The sequence below is a fragment of the Grampus griseus genome (genome assembly GCF_964374135.1).
Source record: "Grampus griseus genome assembly, chromosome: 9".
NCBI classification, from domain to species: Eukaryota; Metazoa; Chordata; class Mammalia; order Artiodactyla; family Delphinidae; genus Grampus; species Grampus griseus.
In genome coordinates this window covers 55,331,728-55,351,591 of record NC_139003.1, presented here as the reverse complement: position 1 = coordinate 55,351,591, position 19,864 = coordinate 55,331,728, and the positions used below count along the sequence as shown (strand labels likewise).

General features: G+C 36.9%; 1 protein-coding gene across 1 annotated transcript in view; it reads right to left on the bottom strand.

Moving 5' to 3' along the window:
* Window positions 1-1,244: 1,244 nt before the first annotated feature.
* AKAP9 (A-kinase anchoring protein 9) overlaps window positions 1,245-19,864 on the bottom strand; it is a 144,784-nt gene continuing 126,164 nt past the window's right edge. The window contains exons 39-51 of the mRNA XM_082661502.1: window positions 18,630-18,774; window positions 15,453-15,672; window positions 14,165-14,315; window positions 11,979-12,647; window positions 11,538-11,743; window positions 11,108-11,213; window positions 9,479-9,661; window positions 8,194-8,394; window positions 7,097-7,329; window positions 4,920-5,005; window positions 3,613-3,742; window positions 2,906-3,045; window positions 1,245-1,778 (exon numbers count right to left, since the gene is read on the bottom strand). Of these exons, the coding sequence (XP_082517628.1) occupies window positions 1,744-1,778; window positions 2,906-3,045; window positions 3,613-3,742; window positions 4,920-5,005; window positions 7,097-7,329; window positions 8,194-8,394; window positions 9,479-9,661; window positions 11,108-11,213; window positions 11,538-11,743; window positions 11,979-12,647; window positions 14,165-14,315; window positions 15,453-15,672; window positions 18,630-18,774 (2,505 nt within the window). The 3' untranslated portion in view covers window positions 1,245-1,743. The remainder of the gene's footprint in view (window positions 1,779-2,905; window positions 3,046-3,612; window positions 3,743-4,919; window positions 5,006-7,096; window positions 7,330-8,193; window positions 8,395-9,478; window positions 9,662-11,107; window positions 11,214-11,537; window positions 11,744-11,978; window positions 12,648-14,164; window positions 14,316-15,452; window positions 15,673-18,629; window positions 18,775-19,864) is intronic.

Sequence of the window (19,864 nt, the reverse complement as noted above, 5' to 3'; positions counted from 1 at the left end):
GCATTAACAAGTTTGACTGCAGAGGCCTAATGTCATAAGGACGGTGATGGTCAAATGATGGGAGTGAAATAGTAAGATTGATCAGAGCACTTGTTTATCTGCTCTTTTCTCCATTCTCTCTTAAGAGTAGAATTGCCTTGAATGGAAAGCTATGTTTAGCTAAAAATGGTTTTACCCACAACCTCCCCTCTTCAACTGTTCTAGAATACATTTGTAACTTCTAGAACTCCTTATTGGAACCCAGCTGCTAATATGGAAAATTTAGGTAATTTGAAATTTCGAAGAGTGTAGATTGCCTGTTTGTGTTGGTGTAAATCATAGAATATCTAATGGTAAGATAAAATCCTCTGGAAATAAATATCAAATACTGATGGCCATGTTATCAGGAGGACTCTAGTTAAGAAATAACATTGAGATCCATATTATCTCTGTGAAAGCATCTCACTCTGAATTTGGATTGGACAGCAGGAATACTGCTTAATTCTGCTGCATTGTGGTTAATAAAATTTAAGATTCTGTATTATCTTAGTGGGCATGGCTTTGTGAGGACACACCTTTGGATATAAGTAACCTTAAACATAATAGGGCAAATATGGATTAATCATGAAAATACTCATTTGGCTTCTAAAAAACACTATATGTAGACTTAAAGTTGATAAAAAAGGCACATGGAAAAATTCTTTCTCCGTGTAGGGAAAGAAAAATCCCAATAGTAGCTAATTCTAAAATTAGGACAACTTTCTGAATCTCTAAATGCTACATACTTGAGATATATAATAAGGTGATACATACTACTGTAGGCTGAATGTCTGTATCTCCCCAGATTCGTATGTTGAAACCTAATCCCCAATTTGTTGGTATTTGTTAGTGGGGCCTTTGGGAGGTGATTAGGTCATGGTGGCAGAGCTCTCACGAATGGGATTAGTGCCCTTATACCCTTATAAAAGAGACCTTGGAGAGGCCCCTTGCCCCTCTGCCACGTGAGGACACAGTGAGAAGATGGCAGTCTACAAAATCAGGAAATGGGCTCTCACCAGACATCAGATTTGCTGGCGCTTTGATCTTGGACTTGCTAGCCTCCAGAACTAGAAATAAATAGAAAAGAAATAAATTTCTATTGTTTTTATAAGCCACCCAGGCTATGGTATTTTGTCATAGCAGCCCGAACATACTAAGACATGCACCAAGAACTATGGCTCGTTAAAAGTGAAGAAGGTTCAAATACAGTGTAGTTAAAATGGTGAAGTCATTTTTATTTCAGTACTTGACAAAATATCCCATAAAATTCAAAACTTCTACCATTATACAAAAATAAGTCTCTACAAGTGATATTATCTGTCTTCATCACCAGTAGCAAATATATTAGGCAGAAACATATAACTTCAGTAGCCTTATAAGAAAAGTGCAGGACACCTCAAGCTACACATTCAACAGTAACATAATGCCAAAAGTTTAATCTTTTCACCCATTTGATAAATACACAAGGTTTATAATTTAATCATTTAAATTAGCATTCCACAAATATACATGTAATTTAATGATTATTGTGCATGAATACATACACAATGCTTATATGTACAAATTCCAGTTTGTTTTCATGTGCTGGCAAGGGATTTGTATACAATCATAAGCTGTGTTCAGATTGGTCCCATTGAATATCCACAATACAAAAGCACAAAAGAACCACTGATTTACAAAAGGGAATTTGTTTAAAATCACTTCGATTCATGATGTTTCAAAGGATTATCTTCTCATGCCAGCATGAAACTGAGTTGAACCTATAAGACAGGAACAGGATAATTCAATGATTTCAAATTAGATTGTGACTTATATCAGACTAGTTCATGACGGGCAGAAGATTATTACCCATCATTTTTTTTAAAATGCTTTGTTTTCCTCTAAAAAAGTCTTATTCAGACCTGAACTGATTTTTTTAAAAGGGATTTTTAATATATATTTAAAAGCCATTGTGGCTGGCTCCATAGCAATGCTAAGTGAGATTAATTTTAAGATTCTCTGTAAAGTGCCCTGCAGGTTCAATGTTCTATACCTCTTGAAATATCTTTTGGTCTTCAAAATCTGGGTCTTGTGAAATTTAGATGCTCAAACCAACAAAGCCCAGCTATGATAATAAAAGTTTTCTACAACTACAAGTTTCTTGGGTTAGGTGATTTCTTGTATGAAGAGATAAACTACTAACTTAAATAACTGGTTATTAGTCCTATCTATTTTGTGGGAATAGTAGGAGAAAAGGGTCTCTAATAATAGTAACATACATACATATATATATATATATAGACTTAAAGCTCATTAAATTAAAATGATTCAAAATCTTTGAATCGGAGTGAACTGAAGAGAGATGGGAAAAGAGATTTTTCTCACAATAAACAAGGAAGGGAATCCACTTCTACTAATAATGAAATTTTTCTGCGTGTGTTTTTGAGCAGAGAAAAATAAAACGTCATTCTTACAGTCTTTTGAATGGGATGGGTTCCTTGGATCATACGTAAGAGTACAAGGTCTTAGTAGAGATAATGGCTGCAGTAAGTGCTTAAAGTACTTGCGTCCTCCTCTCATCTCGCTATCCCTTATTTGCATGCCTCACGATGTATTACTTAGGAACAAGTTAAGCTTCAGAGTACTTTGCACATTGGTGCTCGTCGTGCATTTCCCCTAATCAATCTTTTCAATGAGATGAGCAGAAATTTTGGGGTGCTGAGAATGGGATCCAGGGTGATAAATCATGTTTTGTCTTAAATTCCTAAAGTCTAGCCTGGTAACTCAGGCACTGAACTGTAAGATTTGATTATCCTAATGAGGAAGGTCAAGGCATTTCAGAAAGAGAAAGTGTTCCGGGTCTATCAAGCACTATGGTGCTGCCAATACTTGGTTAACCTGAGGGTACCTGACTGTACAGTTCCAAGTCGTCTCTGCAGTGCCTCTAGCCGAGTGATATAATCTGTCAGGGCTCTGTCAGGATCATAATTCTGAAGCTGAGAACATGCTAAGGAACCAGGATTTAAATCAGCTGGAGGACCTGGGTACCTATGAGATTAAAAATACAAACATGAATCCCAATTATCCAGAAACAACACAAGTAACTCAGCCTACCACGACCCTGCCCTCAAAAGGTAGACCACTTGTACACTGCTCAATCTATATACCCCATACTACTGAGTCTGAATCATGTGGAAAGGAAAAAACTCTTCGATAAATTCAAAGCAGCTACTAAGTCATCAAAAGAATGTCCATCCAGTACACTGCCTGTCGCAGAGGCCATCAATAAAGGCTGCATATGTATAAATGCATCTTGCCCTGCAAACTTTAGAGGTGTTTTCAGAATTCCAGACTCTCAATTTTAGTTAATACCTTTCTCAATGTCTAGCCACAGCATACATACTAAATAACACTTGATCAGCTCTGCTTCCTATACCCTTGGAAACCAGTTACAAATTCAAAAACTGTTTTTGATTCTGAGCTTTAGATTATGTAACTAATACATAACTAAAGACACATTTAGCTATTTCAATGCAAAGAAGTCAAAGCCCTAACACTGTCCTTCATTCTCTGTTAAGTATTAGTATATTAGTATAGATTTCATCAAATTCTTACCTATTTTGAAATGGTAAAGGAGACCTTGGATAGTCCAGATCTGATCTTGAGCGATATGTACCATGTCTTGGTTCTCCATATAGCTCCAGCCCACCAGAAGAATGATAAAATGGGTCAGTCTTTTCGGCACCTAAAGTAATCCAAAATGTACCTTGTAAAGAAAAAAAATAGCAAGCCCTTGAAAAATTTCTACAAAATGGATAAGGGTTCAAAAGACTTACTATACTGTACTACACTACTATCTCCTATGTATAGTCACTTTCAATTATTCTTGCTACAGGAGAGAAACAATAGTACAGCTTGTTTCATTTACCTTTGGATATTAGTATTTCTGATAATCTGGAACTACACCTCTAAGAAAATAAACTATTTTAGTTTTTAAAGACCGCTTCTTAGTTTTAACTAGAGGTGAAGTGAGGGGTGTCTGTGTGTGGTTTGACAGAAAAGGCAATGTGGATAAAAAATATTAGATGAATACAGCCAAGTCCTTTTATCACTCTAGTATACTGGCTTTTACTGGAAAAAACTTGAAACCAAGATATGCTAACTTACAACACAGAATTCATTATGGTACAAATTTCATCTGTTTCAGTATAAGGAGGCGTATTTCAAAAACATTTTGCTTAGAGTACCACATATATTTTCCTCTTTCTCTGTGTAAAACATGTAAAAGTGGTGTACTACCAATACATATAGATATGCTGTGTGTCTATAATTCTGTGTGCTCCCCAGCTTTTGACCTCATCCTTTTGCCTGAAATGTTGAAGCCCTAATGTTTCAGTGTAGAGAGAAGGAATTTTAACTGTTATATCACCTACTGGAAAACAGAAACCTGTTTGAATATTGCTAAATTGTGAAAATTTCAAATCAAAACTTTCATATACTAGAGTAACAGCAATCCTATCTTGAACCAGAGCCTTAAACGCAGTTGTGCAAAGAGTGGGCTCTGGAGCCAGACTGTCAGGGTTTGCTGCTGACTCTACCACTTCCTACCGGGTAATTTGGGACAAATGACAAATGCTTTCCATGCCTCAGTTTTTCGTCTGTAAAGTAAAAAGAATAGTAACCGTACTTACATCATAGGATTATGAGAATACACGGAAAAAAGCAGGGCCTAGTGTGAACTCAGTGCTCCATAAATATCAGCTCTTATTACTCTTTAGAACAGCAAGGTCCCCAGCTTTGTTAGTTATAAGGGCTTTGTCTTTGGACAACACAGGTCCCAGAACACATTATTTGGAAGGTATTACACGTGCAGTAATTTTAGAGCATCATCAACATAAGAAAAAATTCTATTTTGACTTCACCTGGATTCAATCCAAAGCCATCCCTGTTAATATTGATGGAACCAGAACTTGTGACTCGATGCCACCGTCGAACCAAAAATTTCATTCTAAAAAAGATCCCAAGAAAAAATTTCACAGAACATCTATAGTGTAAAGAGTATAAACATACACTTGCAACAAAAATCAAGTCATACGTTTAAATATGAATGCAGAACAAATTTCTATATAATCACATGACTGCCTATCTAAGATTATGCAAATGTCCCCTGGTTTGTGGCAAAATTGACTGGAACAGAAGAACAGGGCTTCCCATGAGGCACCAGAGGTCTCTTCTTTTGCCAGTACCAGGTTCTGGTTTTAGAGGTACATGGGACATAAAGAGATGAAGAGCAGGGCTTCCCTGGTGGCGCAGTGGTTGAGGGTCCGCCTGCCGATGCAGGGGCCATAGGTCCGTGCTCCGGTCCGGGAAGATCCCATATGCCACGGAGCGGCTGGGCCCATGAGCCATGGCTGCTGAGTCTGCGCGTCTGGAGTCTGTGCTCCGCAACGGGAGAGGCCACAGCAGTGAGAGGCCCGCGTACCGCCAAACAATAAAATAAAATAAAATAAAATAACAGATGAAGAGCAAAAGCAGAAAAGGTTAATTGGATGGGCAAAGAAAGGGTGAGAAGAAATGAAAAGAAGAAGAATGGAGACTAAAGGGGAGATGAGATGGAAAGAGAACAGAAAGACCCTTAAATTGGCAGTAAGAGAGAGCAGGGAAAACTGGAAAAGGAGTGAGGCCATGTAATCAGGGATGAAAAGCAGTGATGGCTTCAAAAGGAACAGGGGAGGCTGTGTCACAGCCCAGCTGTAGCAAGTTGCTGCCTGCCCCGTCCTAGCCCAAAGAGCTTTCTGGAGCACCAGGTTTGACTTCTTAATTCCAACTATTTCCAAGGCTCAGTTTTAGGAGGGTCAAAATACAATAAACATATAAGAGGTCAAGAAAAAGAGGGTGAAAAAGTGAAGTCCTTCAATGGCAACTGGCTTTCATGGAGCCTTCCCGAATTCTTGAAATCGAAATTAATAGCTAACTCCTGTGATCTGTCATTTAGTGTCTCCTAAGTTATGTGCATATTGGTATGCCCCACTAGAAAGTGAGCTGCCTTCAGGGATTTGGGCAGGGATTATGTCTTTTTTCTTTATCAATGCATCTCCCAGCACTTAACCCTGTACAAGCTGTATAAGGTGATGAAGGGAATGAAAGATGACAAAGGAAAAGGAAAAGATGAGGAAGGAAAGCTCTTTGCTTTCTCCAACCTTCTAATTCTTATGCTACTGCCAAGAAAAAACAGAACCAAAAAGGACGCCATTTGGCAAGGAGTCTGGGAGACACAATCCGCAGGCTGTAAGCCCCTGGCAGTATGGAGGCTGGCCTAGAAGGGCAGTGAGGAGCTGAAAGCCAGCAGATGCTACCCAGCACACAAAAACATAAATCACACCTCTTATTCTGCCTTCGTGGTCTTTTGAGGTACTTGTAAATAACCTGAATATAACGGAATTGGGTAATACTTAAAAAAAAAATTTCCTTTGAGACTGTCTGGCTCCTACAGAAGTAAAAGGGAGAAGAAGCATGGAGAAGGTATCTAGGTGTCTGGGTATAACCAGCTAGCACCAGAGTTCCTAGCTTGGAACTACCAGAGCAGGAGTGACAAAAGCAACAGCACAGTCCAATGCAGAGTCAGGCCAGGGCTTTCTGTAGCTGGGCTGTGAGAGTGGGTTATTTTAGTAATGAAGAAAATGAACGTATGTCAGCCTAAGTAACTTTTCAAAAAACATTTTTCTCTCTTATGATCTCTTTTATTTATATGTCTGAACTAGTTCATGGACTTATTCAGATTAAAAAAAAAAAAAAAAAGAGACTAAATAAATAAATTAATTAAAAAAAGAAAAGAGAGACAACCCAGATTGGATGTCCCAGCCGAATCACTGGCTGCCTGCCTCTGGGAGGGCCCTTCTCATAGGCTCTCTATAGTATAACATAAAGTATCCCTGACTAAAGGATGAAAACCTAGAGAGAAGTAGGCACGTTTCAGTGATGGCAAGTGTCTTATACTATATGAATATGGAGCACAACGGGCAGAGAAAAGAGAGAGAACTGAAAATAACTAATCTCTTTAGAAAGTCTATTAAAATGCATTTTCTTTCAAGTATTTTACCTCGAAATTGCCATGGACACTCTGACAGCTGACCGAAACCTGGTGAAGCCCTTTGGACGGCTGGTGATCACCTCTAGATCCGTGAAGGCCGGATGTCCCCCCATTCGGGCAAGCAGAGCCAGGGTGGCATCCTCACATTCCTGGAACCCACCCAGTAACAGAAGCAGGTATTTCTTTTGATAAATGAGAGCTTTCCGAAAACTTTCTGCCCTCAGGTATTTGCCATAAATTCTCTATGTTTAAAGAAAAGAAAAACATAAAGACATTATTAAGAAGTTATTCCAACTGTTCTCTAGGGGAAGATAACCTAGACTTTATTTTAAAAAAGTGGCAGTAGTAGAATGGCAGGTACCCTATCACTGTTTTCTACTTTATCAACAAAGGTAAAAAGTAAAGTTAAACCTTTATACTTCTGCCTCCCTTTAGTGAATGGATTTTAGCTCCTATTAATCACATTCATTGCAAAAATTTTTGTCTTTGCATCATCACCGGAGTTTTTTTAATTGTATAGAGCTACTTTATTAGTATCATCACTGATCTATTTAACTTTTTCAATGTTAATGTTTTCTGTCCCTTTAAGAGTCATAAATTTATGTTCACTCCATAGCTGGAATAAATATTCCAAACACTTTCTTTCTTTCCTTGTTTTTTTTTGGATTTTATGTTAACTGATTAAGGTAGTTGTACTACAATATTCATCATTAGTCATTAGACTATTCAGAGGGCTTACCACTTACAGAGCATGATCCTCTAATATCGACAGTAGTAGAGAGCTTCTGTTGGGAGTTGAAAAGCTAACTTTCTGTTGGTCTTTTAGGGATGAGACTGTGGGAAGTGGGACCAGGAGCTGAAGGTGCTGCCTCTGTGACCATTAATAGAACTTAATCTTGTCCCAAACCCGGACATGCTTCACCACAATTTTTTTGTGACCAGCTAGAGATCTGCATTCAATGACAGACTGAGTACAGAGACCTAGAGACACAGCCTGAGTGCCACCTAAAATTCTTTAGTCTGACAATTAAGGTTAGTGATAGATGAAATAAGGCAAAAGCAGAGGACCAATTCTAGTATACATTTAGATGGAAGATGTCTCCTACCTTTACAGTGGCATGCTCAGAGTCAGGGCTCAGATTTTGAAGTAAAGCTTCATTTCTTAGTTCAGCTTTTAGTTTGTACACTTCAGCTTCTGCCCGTTTCAAGGATTTCTGGAGAGTCAACTTTTCTCTGTTCCAGACTTCTTTTTCTGAAGCAATGATGGCTTCAATGTTGGGGCCACCACTGAATGAAAACCTAGAAGACTGCAGAGGCCAGAGCCTACTTACATGATTTTAAAGAACAAGTTTCTGAAGAAGAATCTGAATTAAACATATTAAAGGTATCCCTATGAGGGTTATAGAATGCTCAGCTTTCCAACCTCAGACAGGGAAGTTCAAAGCCAATCTCAACCGACATTAAAGAATATCCACTAACTTTTAAGTTTATGACCTTGCTGAGTAGATTAACTTTACAACTAAAAATCCGTGTGAAAGCCTGGCCCCAGAGAAGATGTTTGGATTAGTAGAGCTTTCAACTAAAAAAGTCTAGAGACTTTTTTTTTTGGCTGTGCTTCACTAAAGGTTATCAGGATGTTAGTTACCCGACTAGGGGCTGAATCCAGGCCACAACAGTGAAAGGGCAGAGTCCTAACCCACTGACCACCAAGGAATTTCCATTTTTTTGCTTGTTTTTTTTGTAGACTTTAAAAATGGACCATCTGGGTTCAAATGTTGAGCCTGTGCCTGAAAAAGTACACTGGAGAAGTGGGGGAAAAAAACCCAACTTGTACATAGGGAAGTGGGTCTCTATAGAAGCTGTGTGGATGTGTTATCATGCATCTGACCACACAGTTGGTCTTACAGGTCCTTCCTATCTTTATATTGGATGGTAACAGAGCTAGCAATTTAGTATTTTGTAGTTTTTAAATGGAAAAAATTTAAATAAATTCCCAGAGTAGTTTATTAGACTGAAATATGTAATTTAATGGCATTTTCCACTTTAGTTATGAACACAATTACTGATAAATAACTGACAAATAACTGACAAGAACAGGCAGAATGCACATGTGAACACTTCTTCACATGTATCTGCAATCGGTTCATAGGTAGCAAAGTACTTGGCTTTGGAGATAAGTATATCTTGGTTTGACTACTGACTTCAGTTTTCTGAAGTGCAAGGCAGGGTGTGGATAAGAGATTCTGAACATATATAACCCAGAATCTGGCAGAGAAGGCTCCCCATAAATAAATAATAGCTATTATTATTACTGTCATTCCTATAAAATTTTCCAGTGATCCTACTAAGAATCAGATGCTTAGTATGCTGCCATGATAAAAACAGACGTACATAATCTCTGCCAGCTCCTGTCTGTCGATAACACCTGATCTGCTCCTCCAGCTTCATAACCATGTTTCTTAAATCATTCTTTTCTTCAGTCAGTTGGCTGATATGTCCTGTCAGCTCAGTATTTTGTCTTAGTAGTCTTTCAGTTAATGAGCCACAAGAAGTACTTGGGGACCTTAAGGTAGGCTAAAAGACAAAATGGCAAAAGGTCATATAAGAACAAACTTTTACAAATAATGCATATAAAATGTGAAGTCACTGAGAACAACAGATTTCATGAAGAAATAGTGCTTGAGCTGCGTCTTAAATAATAAGTAGGACTCTACTAGGCAGGAAAGAAGGGCATATTAAGCAGAAGGAAGAGCACATGTAAAGGCACAAAGGCTTGAGCGTGAGTGTGTTGCTTTTAAGGAGCTAAAACACACCCGTTAAGATTAAAGGTTGCTTTCATTTTATGGATAATAGACCTAAATGTAGGTAGTGAAGAGCCATGAAAGGCTTTAGGCTGTAGCATGCCATAAACAAAATTTACGTGTGAGAAAGATTCCTTTGATAGTACTGCGCAAAGTAGAGTAAATTAGAGGAGAAAGATCCTGATGTCAGGCAGACACATCAGGAAGTTACTGCCAACAGTCCAGGTGAGAAATGCTGAAGGCCTGAATGCAGGCAATGACTAAAGGCACTTAGGAGGAAGAGGGCACAGGTCTTAGTGACTGCTTGGATGTGCAAGTAAGAATGAAGGAAAGGGTCTAGGGTGACTTTCAACTCTCTAAACTGGATGATATCATGACCAAAAATGTGGGTTTGGGACAGGAAGGAGAAAAGGAAGACGATGCTCAGTTTGGATTGTGCCTGTGAGATTCCTAAAGGGGTCACTATGGGGTATGTTTCCCCAAGGAAAGATGTCTCATAACTAAGTGAAAATATAAACCTGGACCACAGGACAAAGGTTTCAGAATAGAACCATAGTCTACAAGAAGATAAGCTCCATAAAGGTGAGATTTTTACCAGATTTGTTCACTATAGCCCCAGAACCCAGTATAGTACCTGGCACACAGTAGGTGCCCAATGTAAGTATTTGTTCAATAATTAAGTCTACTGAGAACTCAGGCTGTGGAATGAATGAGCTTTCAGTTAGAGGGAAAAAATGGCTGAGCATAAGAAGAACTCATGAAGATGATTGATGAAAGAAATGGAAGAAATGAGAGAATATTAACACAAAAGGAAAGGAAAGAGAGGGTATTTAAAATGGAAGAGGTCAAAAGTGTCAGATGCTACAAAGAAGCCAAGAATGTCAGGGACTGAAAAGATTCACCAGATTAGTCAATTGTCAACACACTGGTAGCATCCTGAGGGTGGTTTCATGGAGTGGTGAGGGTAAAAGACAGACTATTCTTTCAAGAAACTTTTCATAATATAATAAGAATTATAATTATTCAATAATGATAATTTTGTTTCCCCTCAAACTTTCACTACCTTCTATTGGGGAAAGGCAAACATTATTATTTTAAATAAATGAAAAGATATAATTAAAACTCTTTAGAAAATACAGTGCCAGTTTCAAATGATTCATATAATTTCCATTAAATCTTTGCTCTCGATACTATACAAAGTGTTTTTAGAAAGTCTTACCTCTTCGCCTGGCTGGCCACTTAATTTTTGTAGTTGTAAAACAATTCCATCAATATTTTCCTGAACCCAAACAAAATCTTCATCATCTGCTGTTTCAAACTGTAGTCTTCAAAAAAAAAAAAAAGGGCAAAAAGTCAAAACATATCATCTCAAGGAGCAGTGTTGACTAACACAAACATTACACATCAGGCAACACTGCTTCACCTCTTACTTCTCCTTTACATTAAGTGTTCTCTTTCCCTGAGTCAGGATGTTAACGATATTTTTTTCCAGGTATATGAGTTTTGTTAAAGAATATCACCTCCTAATGTAAACATGAATTAACTTTAAAATTTGAATTTCCCACCCCTGGCTAGCTAAGAGTGAGGGACAGATTCTGTCCAGCTTGTCTAAGAATGCCATTTCCAGAGGTCAGGCAGAAAATTCTAACCTATTGGAGGCTTTCTGGGCTAGATGCTGTAGTTTTGAAGCCACACGTTGAAGTTTTTGTCTGATCATTTCTAATTCATGATTATAGCCAGCTCCTCCTCCATTCATTTCAATCATTTTAGGATAGCTTGATTCCTTTGTCTCTCCTATTTTCTGTTGAAGAACCCAATTTCTGGTTCGATCATTGGTTAAACTCCAAGTGGTTGGCTGGCAATTTTGGACAGAAAAAGAAAGAGCAATCATTATAAAATAAATAGCACATCACATTCTTTCTTAGGGGAACACAGTTATTGTTTTTATTCCAAATAAACTTCTATAGATTTCATTTTTAAATGATTTGTACATAGCTATTTAAATAATTTAATCCAATATCAAAATTATATATGATCACATGGCTACAGGATTCTTTTAAAAAATATTTTAAAACAAAATGTCCATTTACCTCATTAAGATTCTGATACAGAATTCTTCTACTTTCTCGTTTTTCTTCTCGTTCTAGTTCCTGCTTTTGGAATTCCTGCATAATTCCTTGCAGTCGTTTCCCTTCAAGGTCTAACTTATAAACTTGTTGCCTTTTCTCTTCCAGTTGGCGCTGAAGATCTTCCACTTTGGACTGAAGCTCATACATTTTTTTCTGTCCCTCAGTGTTGGCCTCTTGTTCTGTCTGCAATGTCTTCCTGTGAACCTGCCTATCCTTTTCCATTTGCTGTCTTGTTTGCAAAGAATCCAGTTTATATTTCTCAGTCTCATTTAACAATTCTACTATGCGACTGTGTTTCTCCTCTAGCTGTTTCTGAAGCTCTTTAAGGAGGTCCTCAGAGGGTAAGGATGGCCGAGACTGCCCACTATCATCACTGCTCTGTAGTTGTGCATGTAATTCCCGTTCCCTATCCAGGGTACTGCTCATTTCCCGAATTCGAACTTTCTCAGATTCAAGAAGTACTTGAAGCTCCAAGTTTCGACCTCGTTCTTCGGATAACTGGGCATCATGTAGCACTCTTTGTGATTCTATTTTCTGCTGTGATTCATTTAGTTGTTGTTTCTGTTGTTCCAAAAGCTGATTTAGCTGAATATTCCTTTGTTTCTGACCCTCAAGTGAAAATTTCAGATCCTTGTAGGAGAAAGTTGAATTTAAGAATTTATGGTAATATTATGGAGAATACTTTCAATAATATTAAGTATACAATTGTGCCTTTATTAATACTAAGTTGATAGTATCTGGTAAAAGAACTGATTATCCAATTTACTAACTTGTATTTTCAGTGGTTAGAGTGTAATTATTTGGACAGCCAGTTGATTTTCATCAAAGAATATCAACAAAATAGAGCTAAGCTACGCAATATTTTCTCTCCCAACATTAATCATATCTGGTTAAGAAATATGAAGCAGAGTACATTTCTTCTAGGATTAATAACCTTTAAAAATGAAAGTATTTCTGGGCTTCCGTGGTGGCGCAGTGGTTAAGAATCTGTCTGCCAATGCAGGGGACATGAGTTTGAGCCCTGGTCCCGGAAGATCCCACATGCTGCGGAGCAACTAGGCCCGTGCGCCACAACTACTGAGCCTGCACTCTAGAGCCCACGAGCCACAACTACTGAGACTGTGCACCTAGAGCCCGTGCTCTGCAACAAGAGAGGCCACTGCAATGAGAAGCCCACGCACCGCAACGAAGAGTAGCCCCTGCTCCCCGCAACTAGAGAAAACCCACGCACAGCAACGAAGACCCAATGCAGCCAAAAATAAAAACAAAATAAAATAAATAAAGTTAAAAAAAAGAAAATAAAAGTATTTCTGATATAATGTGATGGGAGTTCCTGAAAACCTTTGAATTTTCCAATACCATACCACATAACTAAAAATAATAGGGCTTATGAGGAGAGCAGGTTTAGGGACAAACTACTCAAAACCTATAAAAATTTGTAATGATTAAAAAAATAGTAATCAATACCTGAGGAAATAACATGTCCTTGCTAGGTAGAAAGCTCACTGTGCCTGGAGGCTACCATCCATGGTGGACATTAAAAAAAAAAAACAAAAAACCCAAAAAAGTAACAGGGCAGAAAATCTGGATTCTGGCTACACAGTCTTTTAGCACAGAGCTAGCGAGTACCAGGATTATGTGGATAGAAGAAGAGCTCCGAGCCAGGGGGAACTGTTAAAGTGGCACTGCCTGCAGTACAACCTGCTTTGAGCTGTGAGCTGTGCAAGGCTCGGGTGTGCCTCTCTGGGAGAGAGCCCAGCGTCTTAAAATATAGTAGCAAGGGCTCCTGCTGCCAGAAAAGTATCGCTGCTCTCCTTCCCTAGGAGAAAACAGGAACCTAAACTACTTCTGCGTTAAAAAGACACAACTGCCATATTTATCAAATTATATATGCACTAATTCAAATTCCTAAAACACATGCTGTAGCAGAACAGTTTCTATGCATCCTTGGATGCAAAAAAACAAAAAAAGATCATACCATTAGCAATTCCTGATAATACTTTAGATAACATTATAATATTCAACACATAGTGAACGACTTATTATACCTAATAATGAGTCTAAGGTCAACGTTATAGGAAGAGGAATGTCTCTCTTCTATCACTGTGGATTTTTTCACAGATATTTAAAGACAAAGATAACAATACCTCAAGTTCTTCTTTATCCCGCTCTTCACTGCGTCCCAGCTTGGCTTTCTCTTTCTCCAAAGCCCACTGGAGCTCTCTGGACTTTTTCTGTTCACTTGCTAATGTGTCATTAAGCAAATGTACTTCATCTGTTTTATCTTTAACTTCCAACCTAAATCACAGAGACAAATGAACTTTCATAAAACTACTTTGACCAAGTATATTATTGACAGAGAACAGCTTCCACTGAAAAGTGGCGGCATATTATAAACTAGGTGGCGCTTCCCTGGTGACTCAGTGGTTAAGAATCCGCCTGCCAATGCAGGGGACATGGGTTCGATCCCTGGTCCGGGAAGATCCCACATGCCGCGAAGCAACTAAGCCCGTACGCCACAACTACTGAGCCTGCGCTCTAGAGCCCGTGAGCCACAACTGAGCTCACGTGCCACAACTACTGAAGCCCATGTGCCTAGAGCCCGTGCTCCACAACAAGAGAAGCCACTGCAATGAGAAGCCTGCGCACCACAAGGAAGAGTAGCCCCCACTCGCCGCAACTAGAGAAAGCCTGTGTGCAGCAACAAAGACCCAATGCAGCCAAAAATAAATAATTAAAAAAATAATAATAATAAAAAATAAACTTGCTAATAGGAAAATATAAACCTGCTAATAGGAAAATATAAACCATGTAAAGATTAAAGATTTTTTGACTGGGGTTCAGTCAAATTAACTGTTTCTAGTAATATAACTACTAGTTATTATTTACCATTGTAAACAATTTATTGTTACAAAATAATATGAATAAAAATTTCCTTTAACTTCTACTTAACATAAGAACCATTGTTTGTGTGTGAAAAAGTTCAAAATAATTGACTATACTTGTAATGTGTCCTTGGCAAGCAGAATATCTCAGTATTTACACCAACAAATTTATCCTTTTTACAAGCATTATCTTCAAAAAATTTTGCATATTTTAGCTAACTAAACCATGAATTCCATTGGGATCATAAATATCACTACAAATTACTTGGTGGTAAAATGAAGGTCAAATTTATGTATCTTATACAACAACAAGTCTCAAACAGAACTGAAGCCACGTAGAGAATATGCCAAAATACCTAATCATGAGTTTATCATTTGGAAAAATTTTGGGTGCTTCCTTTCCACTGTAGTTTTTCCTATAAGTAACAGTTTTATGTTATTTAAATATTATATACAATGTTACATTTTTGTAAGATATGCACAATGTCTGTGAAAAAAGTACTCCAAGTCCTTCACTAATACAGGTTTATAATTAGGAAGCCTGGCACACCTGAATGCCTCTAATTCCTTTAGGTGCTTATGCTGTGCCTTGAGTGTTGTTTCTAGTTCCAGTTTAGCTTGTGCAAGTTCACTTTTCAGTTCAGCAACCACCATTTTCTCAGAACTCAGTTGTTCCTGAAGTTCTGTTGCTCTGTCTTTCACACTGCTGAGCTCCACTTGCATCTCCAGCATTTGAGACTGCTTCTGCTGCATATTATATTCCAAGAGTTCTAAATGAAAAATTATTAATATTTAAAATATGATCTAGCAACTCATATTTGGCTTACATTTTGTTGATAATAACTGACTTGTTATTTAAGAGATTACTATAAAGTAAATGTGAAAAGATTACAGCCCCCAAAGTTAACTATTTATATAAATACATGCATATGCATATTTTCCTCATAGTGCTATATTGTCAAGATTTCAGAACTTTGTATAAATATATAAGGATGATAAAAACTTAACAATTCATTACTGGATACAAGACTTGAAATTAAAAAAAAAACCTTGAGGTGTTCACATAATACTATAAATAGGAATTTATATTTGTTCATTCAGAATTTTGATAGCTCACACTAAAAAATTCCAATGGTTTTTGATAGCCAAAGTACTTGCAGGAGTCACCCCGTAACTCTGACTACAATGATTAGCACTGCTTGCTTGTTTTGTTCAGCCCTCCTTTGCAGACAGTCCCTAGGAATTTCATTATAACAAAAGTGGGAAGTCCAAACGCCAATTTGGATCACGGTTTTTTCTTTAAAAACATACCGAACCCTTGCTACATGTCTGTCACAATGAAAACAAAGTGAAATATTTAAATCCCTAAGGATAATAAATGAAAAAAATGTAATGAAATATATACATCAGGATCCATTTTTATAAAAAATATAAACTTATGTACATATGCACAATGAAATGTGTCTGGAGACATATTTCCTGGGTTTTAATAGTCATTACTTTAGGATTTAGGAGATTCCAGGGGTGATTTTAACTCTGTTCTTCTGTTTCTCTATTCTACCCTAAATGTATTTTTAACTTAAAAAATTTTATCAAAGTTCATTACTTCCTATTACAATTCATATTACTGATGTCATGAGACAGGAATTACATTGGCTTTAGAGTATTCATGCTAAGTGAGACTTTTAAAACTATTTCTTAGAGAGTAGAGTCTAAGGATTTACATTTATAAATATGTATCTATGTGATACTAACTAAGCTTTCAACAGGGTCCTATTTAGTTACGTAAAATACTAATAAATTCTCCAAAAATAATCTGCAATTAATCCTATGTCTAAATATAAGGGATATATTTAATTTGTAACCTCATTATACCTGTTTTCTCTAAAATATTTAAAGATATTTAAATTCTTCAGCTTTTCAATGACAAATGTGAGACTGGTATAACTTTCAAAACTGGCAAAAGTATAGGTGTTTCTACCTTTATATTAAACAGAAATGAGGACAAAGACATGTACGTGTCTTCACTAGATATGATGAAAAATTTCACTTTAATCTCTAATGATTTCCAGCTGCAGCTCAATTTAAGATTCCTCTATTGAAAAGTGAAAAGATTTGAACAAGCATACCACAAAAGCAAAAATCCAGCTAGCCAATAATCATACCACAAAAGCCAATTCAGTTATTAGAGAAATGTAAATTAAAACCACAACAACAATCCACCGCATACCCACCAGATTGGCAACGAAAGGCTGACAATATCAACTTTTGGCAAAAATGTGAAGCAACAGAACTTTCATGTACTGCTAGAAAGTGCACAAATTGGTATGACCACTTCGGAAAACAGTCTGGCATTGTCTAATAAATTTGATGATATGTATTCTATGATCTAGCAATTCTACTCCTGGGTATGTATCCAGAAGACTCATGCATGTATGGATCAGAAACATGGCATAACAATGTGTAGAAGAGACTGAATTTAATAGCTAAAAAGTAGAAACAACTTAAATGTTCAACCGCAGAATGGATATATAAATTGTGAAATATTCACACAAGGGAATTCTATACAGTAACAAAAACGAATAAACTAGAGATAAATGTGGTAACGTAGAAGAATGTTATAGAGAGGTGAAAGAGACAAGACGCAAATATATACAGAGTGATAAAGTTCAAGAGCAAGAAAAACCTTAAACTTACGTGGTTTAGGAATATATAAATAGGCAGTTAAAAAATCAGGACAATGGTTACCTCCAGGGTACCACAGAGGAAGATGTGTTCTATATTACTACAGAGTAGCAGAAGGGGAATTCTGGAATACTTGACATGGATGAGGTTTCCACAGGTATTCCTTTAATAGTTTTTATACTGTATATTTTTGCATTTTTTGTATGTATGTTACAGTTCACACACACAAAAAAGGTATTAAAAAGAAATCGTTACTTCCATTGAGAATTTCTTTTTCTTTTAGGTTATCCACACATAGAGCTTCAAAACAAAGAAAGATAATGAACTTAATGGGTGAAACAACCTGATCAAGGCAATGCTTATTCATTTTAAATTAAATGTATCTGTTTATATGTCAGAAAATTGCTCTCTGTTGGATTAAAGTATTCTGTAAGAGTTAACCATCGTTCTCTTTCCACACATAGCTAACTGAAGCCAATTTCAACCTCTACAGGAGATAAAAGCAAAGTCCTTTGATATTTTAAAGCATGTCCTTACCAGCCTGTCTGGTGCACACAGCATTTTTTCTCTTGCAACTGAGCAACAACCCCCTTACCTCCACTACTACCTCCTCCTCCCAAATTCAAGAAGTGCTGCTTTTAAGATGCAGCAATAAGCTTAGATGGCACAGCATAACTGAGCATTTTTTATTTCATTCCCAAACCTGAGAATGAGTTTTTGCCTGGTCAGAGAACCCTAATGTAAACAAATATTTTTCAACTCTAAAAAAAAATTTAAAAAAATTATATATATGTGTGTATACATATATATATAGACACACACACACACACACACACACACACACACACACACACACACACACGTATCTCTTAAGACAAATTGGACACCCCTTTAATCCCTGGAGTAATTAATGTAGATTAACTTCCTGATGTGAGAATGAGAAGAAAATGTGACTAAGAAAAAATGTGTTTTAACTGAATAATAATAAAGTGAAATCGTTTCACCTATTTGTGTCACCACATGAGCCTGTCATATAGCATACCTTGGCTTGGTTGATCATTCTCTTGTTCTCTTTTCAGAGTCATTTTCTTACCATTCATCTGAGCATGCAGTGCTTGAATTTCAGCTAACAAACTCCTTCTATCTGCTTTCTGGAGGCATTCCATGGCTGCTCGATATTCAATACCCTGTAAAAAAAAAAAAAAAAATCAAGAGATGTAAAAACAATAAAATTAACAACCAGGAAGTCTGAAGAATGACATGCTAAAATTTTGGGAAGATGTTACTAACGTTCTCTTCCTGCTCACTGGGATCTACTTTTTAGATAATAGTTTCCACGTTTATTTCAAAATTCTTTAAACACACAATAAAACATGATGAATAATATAATAAACACCCATGCACTTAGCCTAAGAAACAGCCCTTATACAGCTGAAGTCTCCTGTGTACAACTCCCTGAATACATCCTCCTCTGCACCATCTGCTCAAGAAATAACCAAATTCTAAGTCTGGTGTTATTTTCATGTACTCTGTACATACACACACATATCCTAAAAAATATACAGTTCTGTTTTAAAACTTTATGTAAACGGCATCATACTGTATTCATTTTTGTTTAATTTGCCTTTTTCACCGAACATGTTGGTGAACCATCCTGCCTGACACATACAGCTCTAATTCACATTCATTTTCAATGTTATATAGTATTCCATAGTATGAATTATATAGCACATTTTATTTGAGCATCTTTTCATATATTTATTGGATACTCTCTATTTCTTCCATGAGCACATATCTATATCACTTGTCCATTTTTCCACTGGTTGTTTTATTCTCATTAGATATTTGGTCTGTAGATTTATTTTCTTGTGGTATTTCTGTCTGGCTTTAGAATCGGAACAATATTGTCCTCATAAAATGAGCTGGGAAGTGTTCCCTTCTTTATTTTGCAAGAGTTTGTGAAGAACTGGTATTAATTCTTCTTTCAACACTTGGTAGGATTCACTAGTGAAGTCGTCTGATACTGAACTTTACTTCGTGAGAAGTTTTAAAATTACTAATTTAACTCTTTGTTATACATTCAGATTTTCTATTTTTTCATGACTTAGTTTTAGTAGTTTGTATACTTTTAGGAATTTGTCCATTTAATGCCACTGTAAATAATTATTTTTAAAATTAAATTTTGGACTTATCTGGTGGTCCAACAGTTAAGACTCCATGCTTCCACTGCAGGGGGTGTGGGTTTGATCCCTGGTCCGGGAACTACGATCCCATATG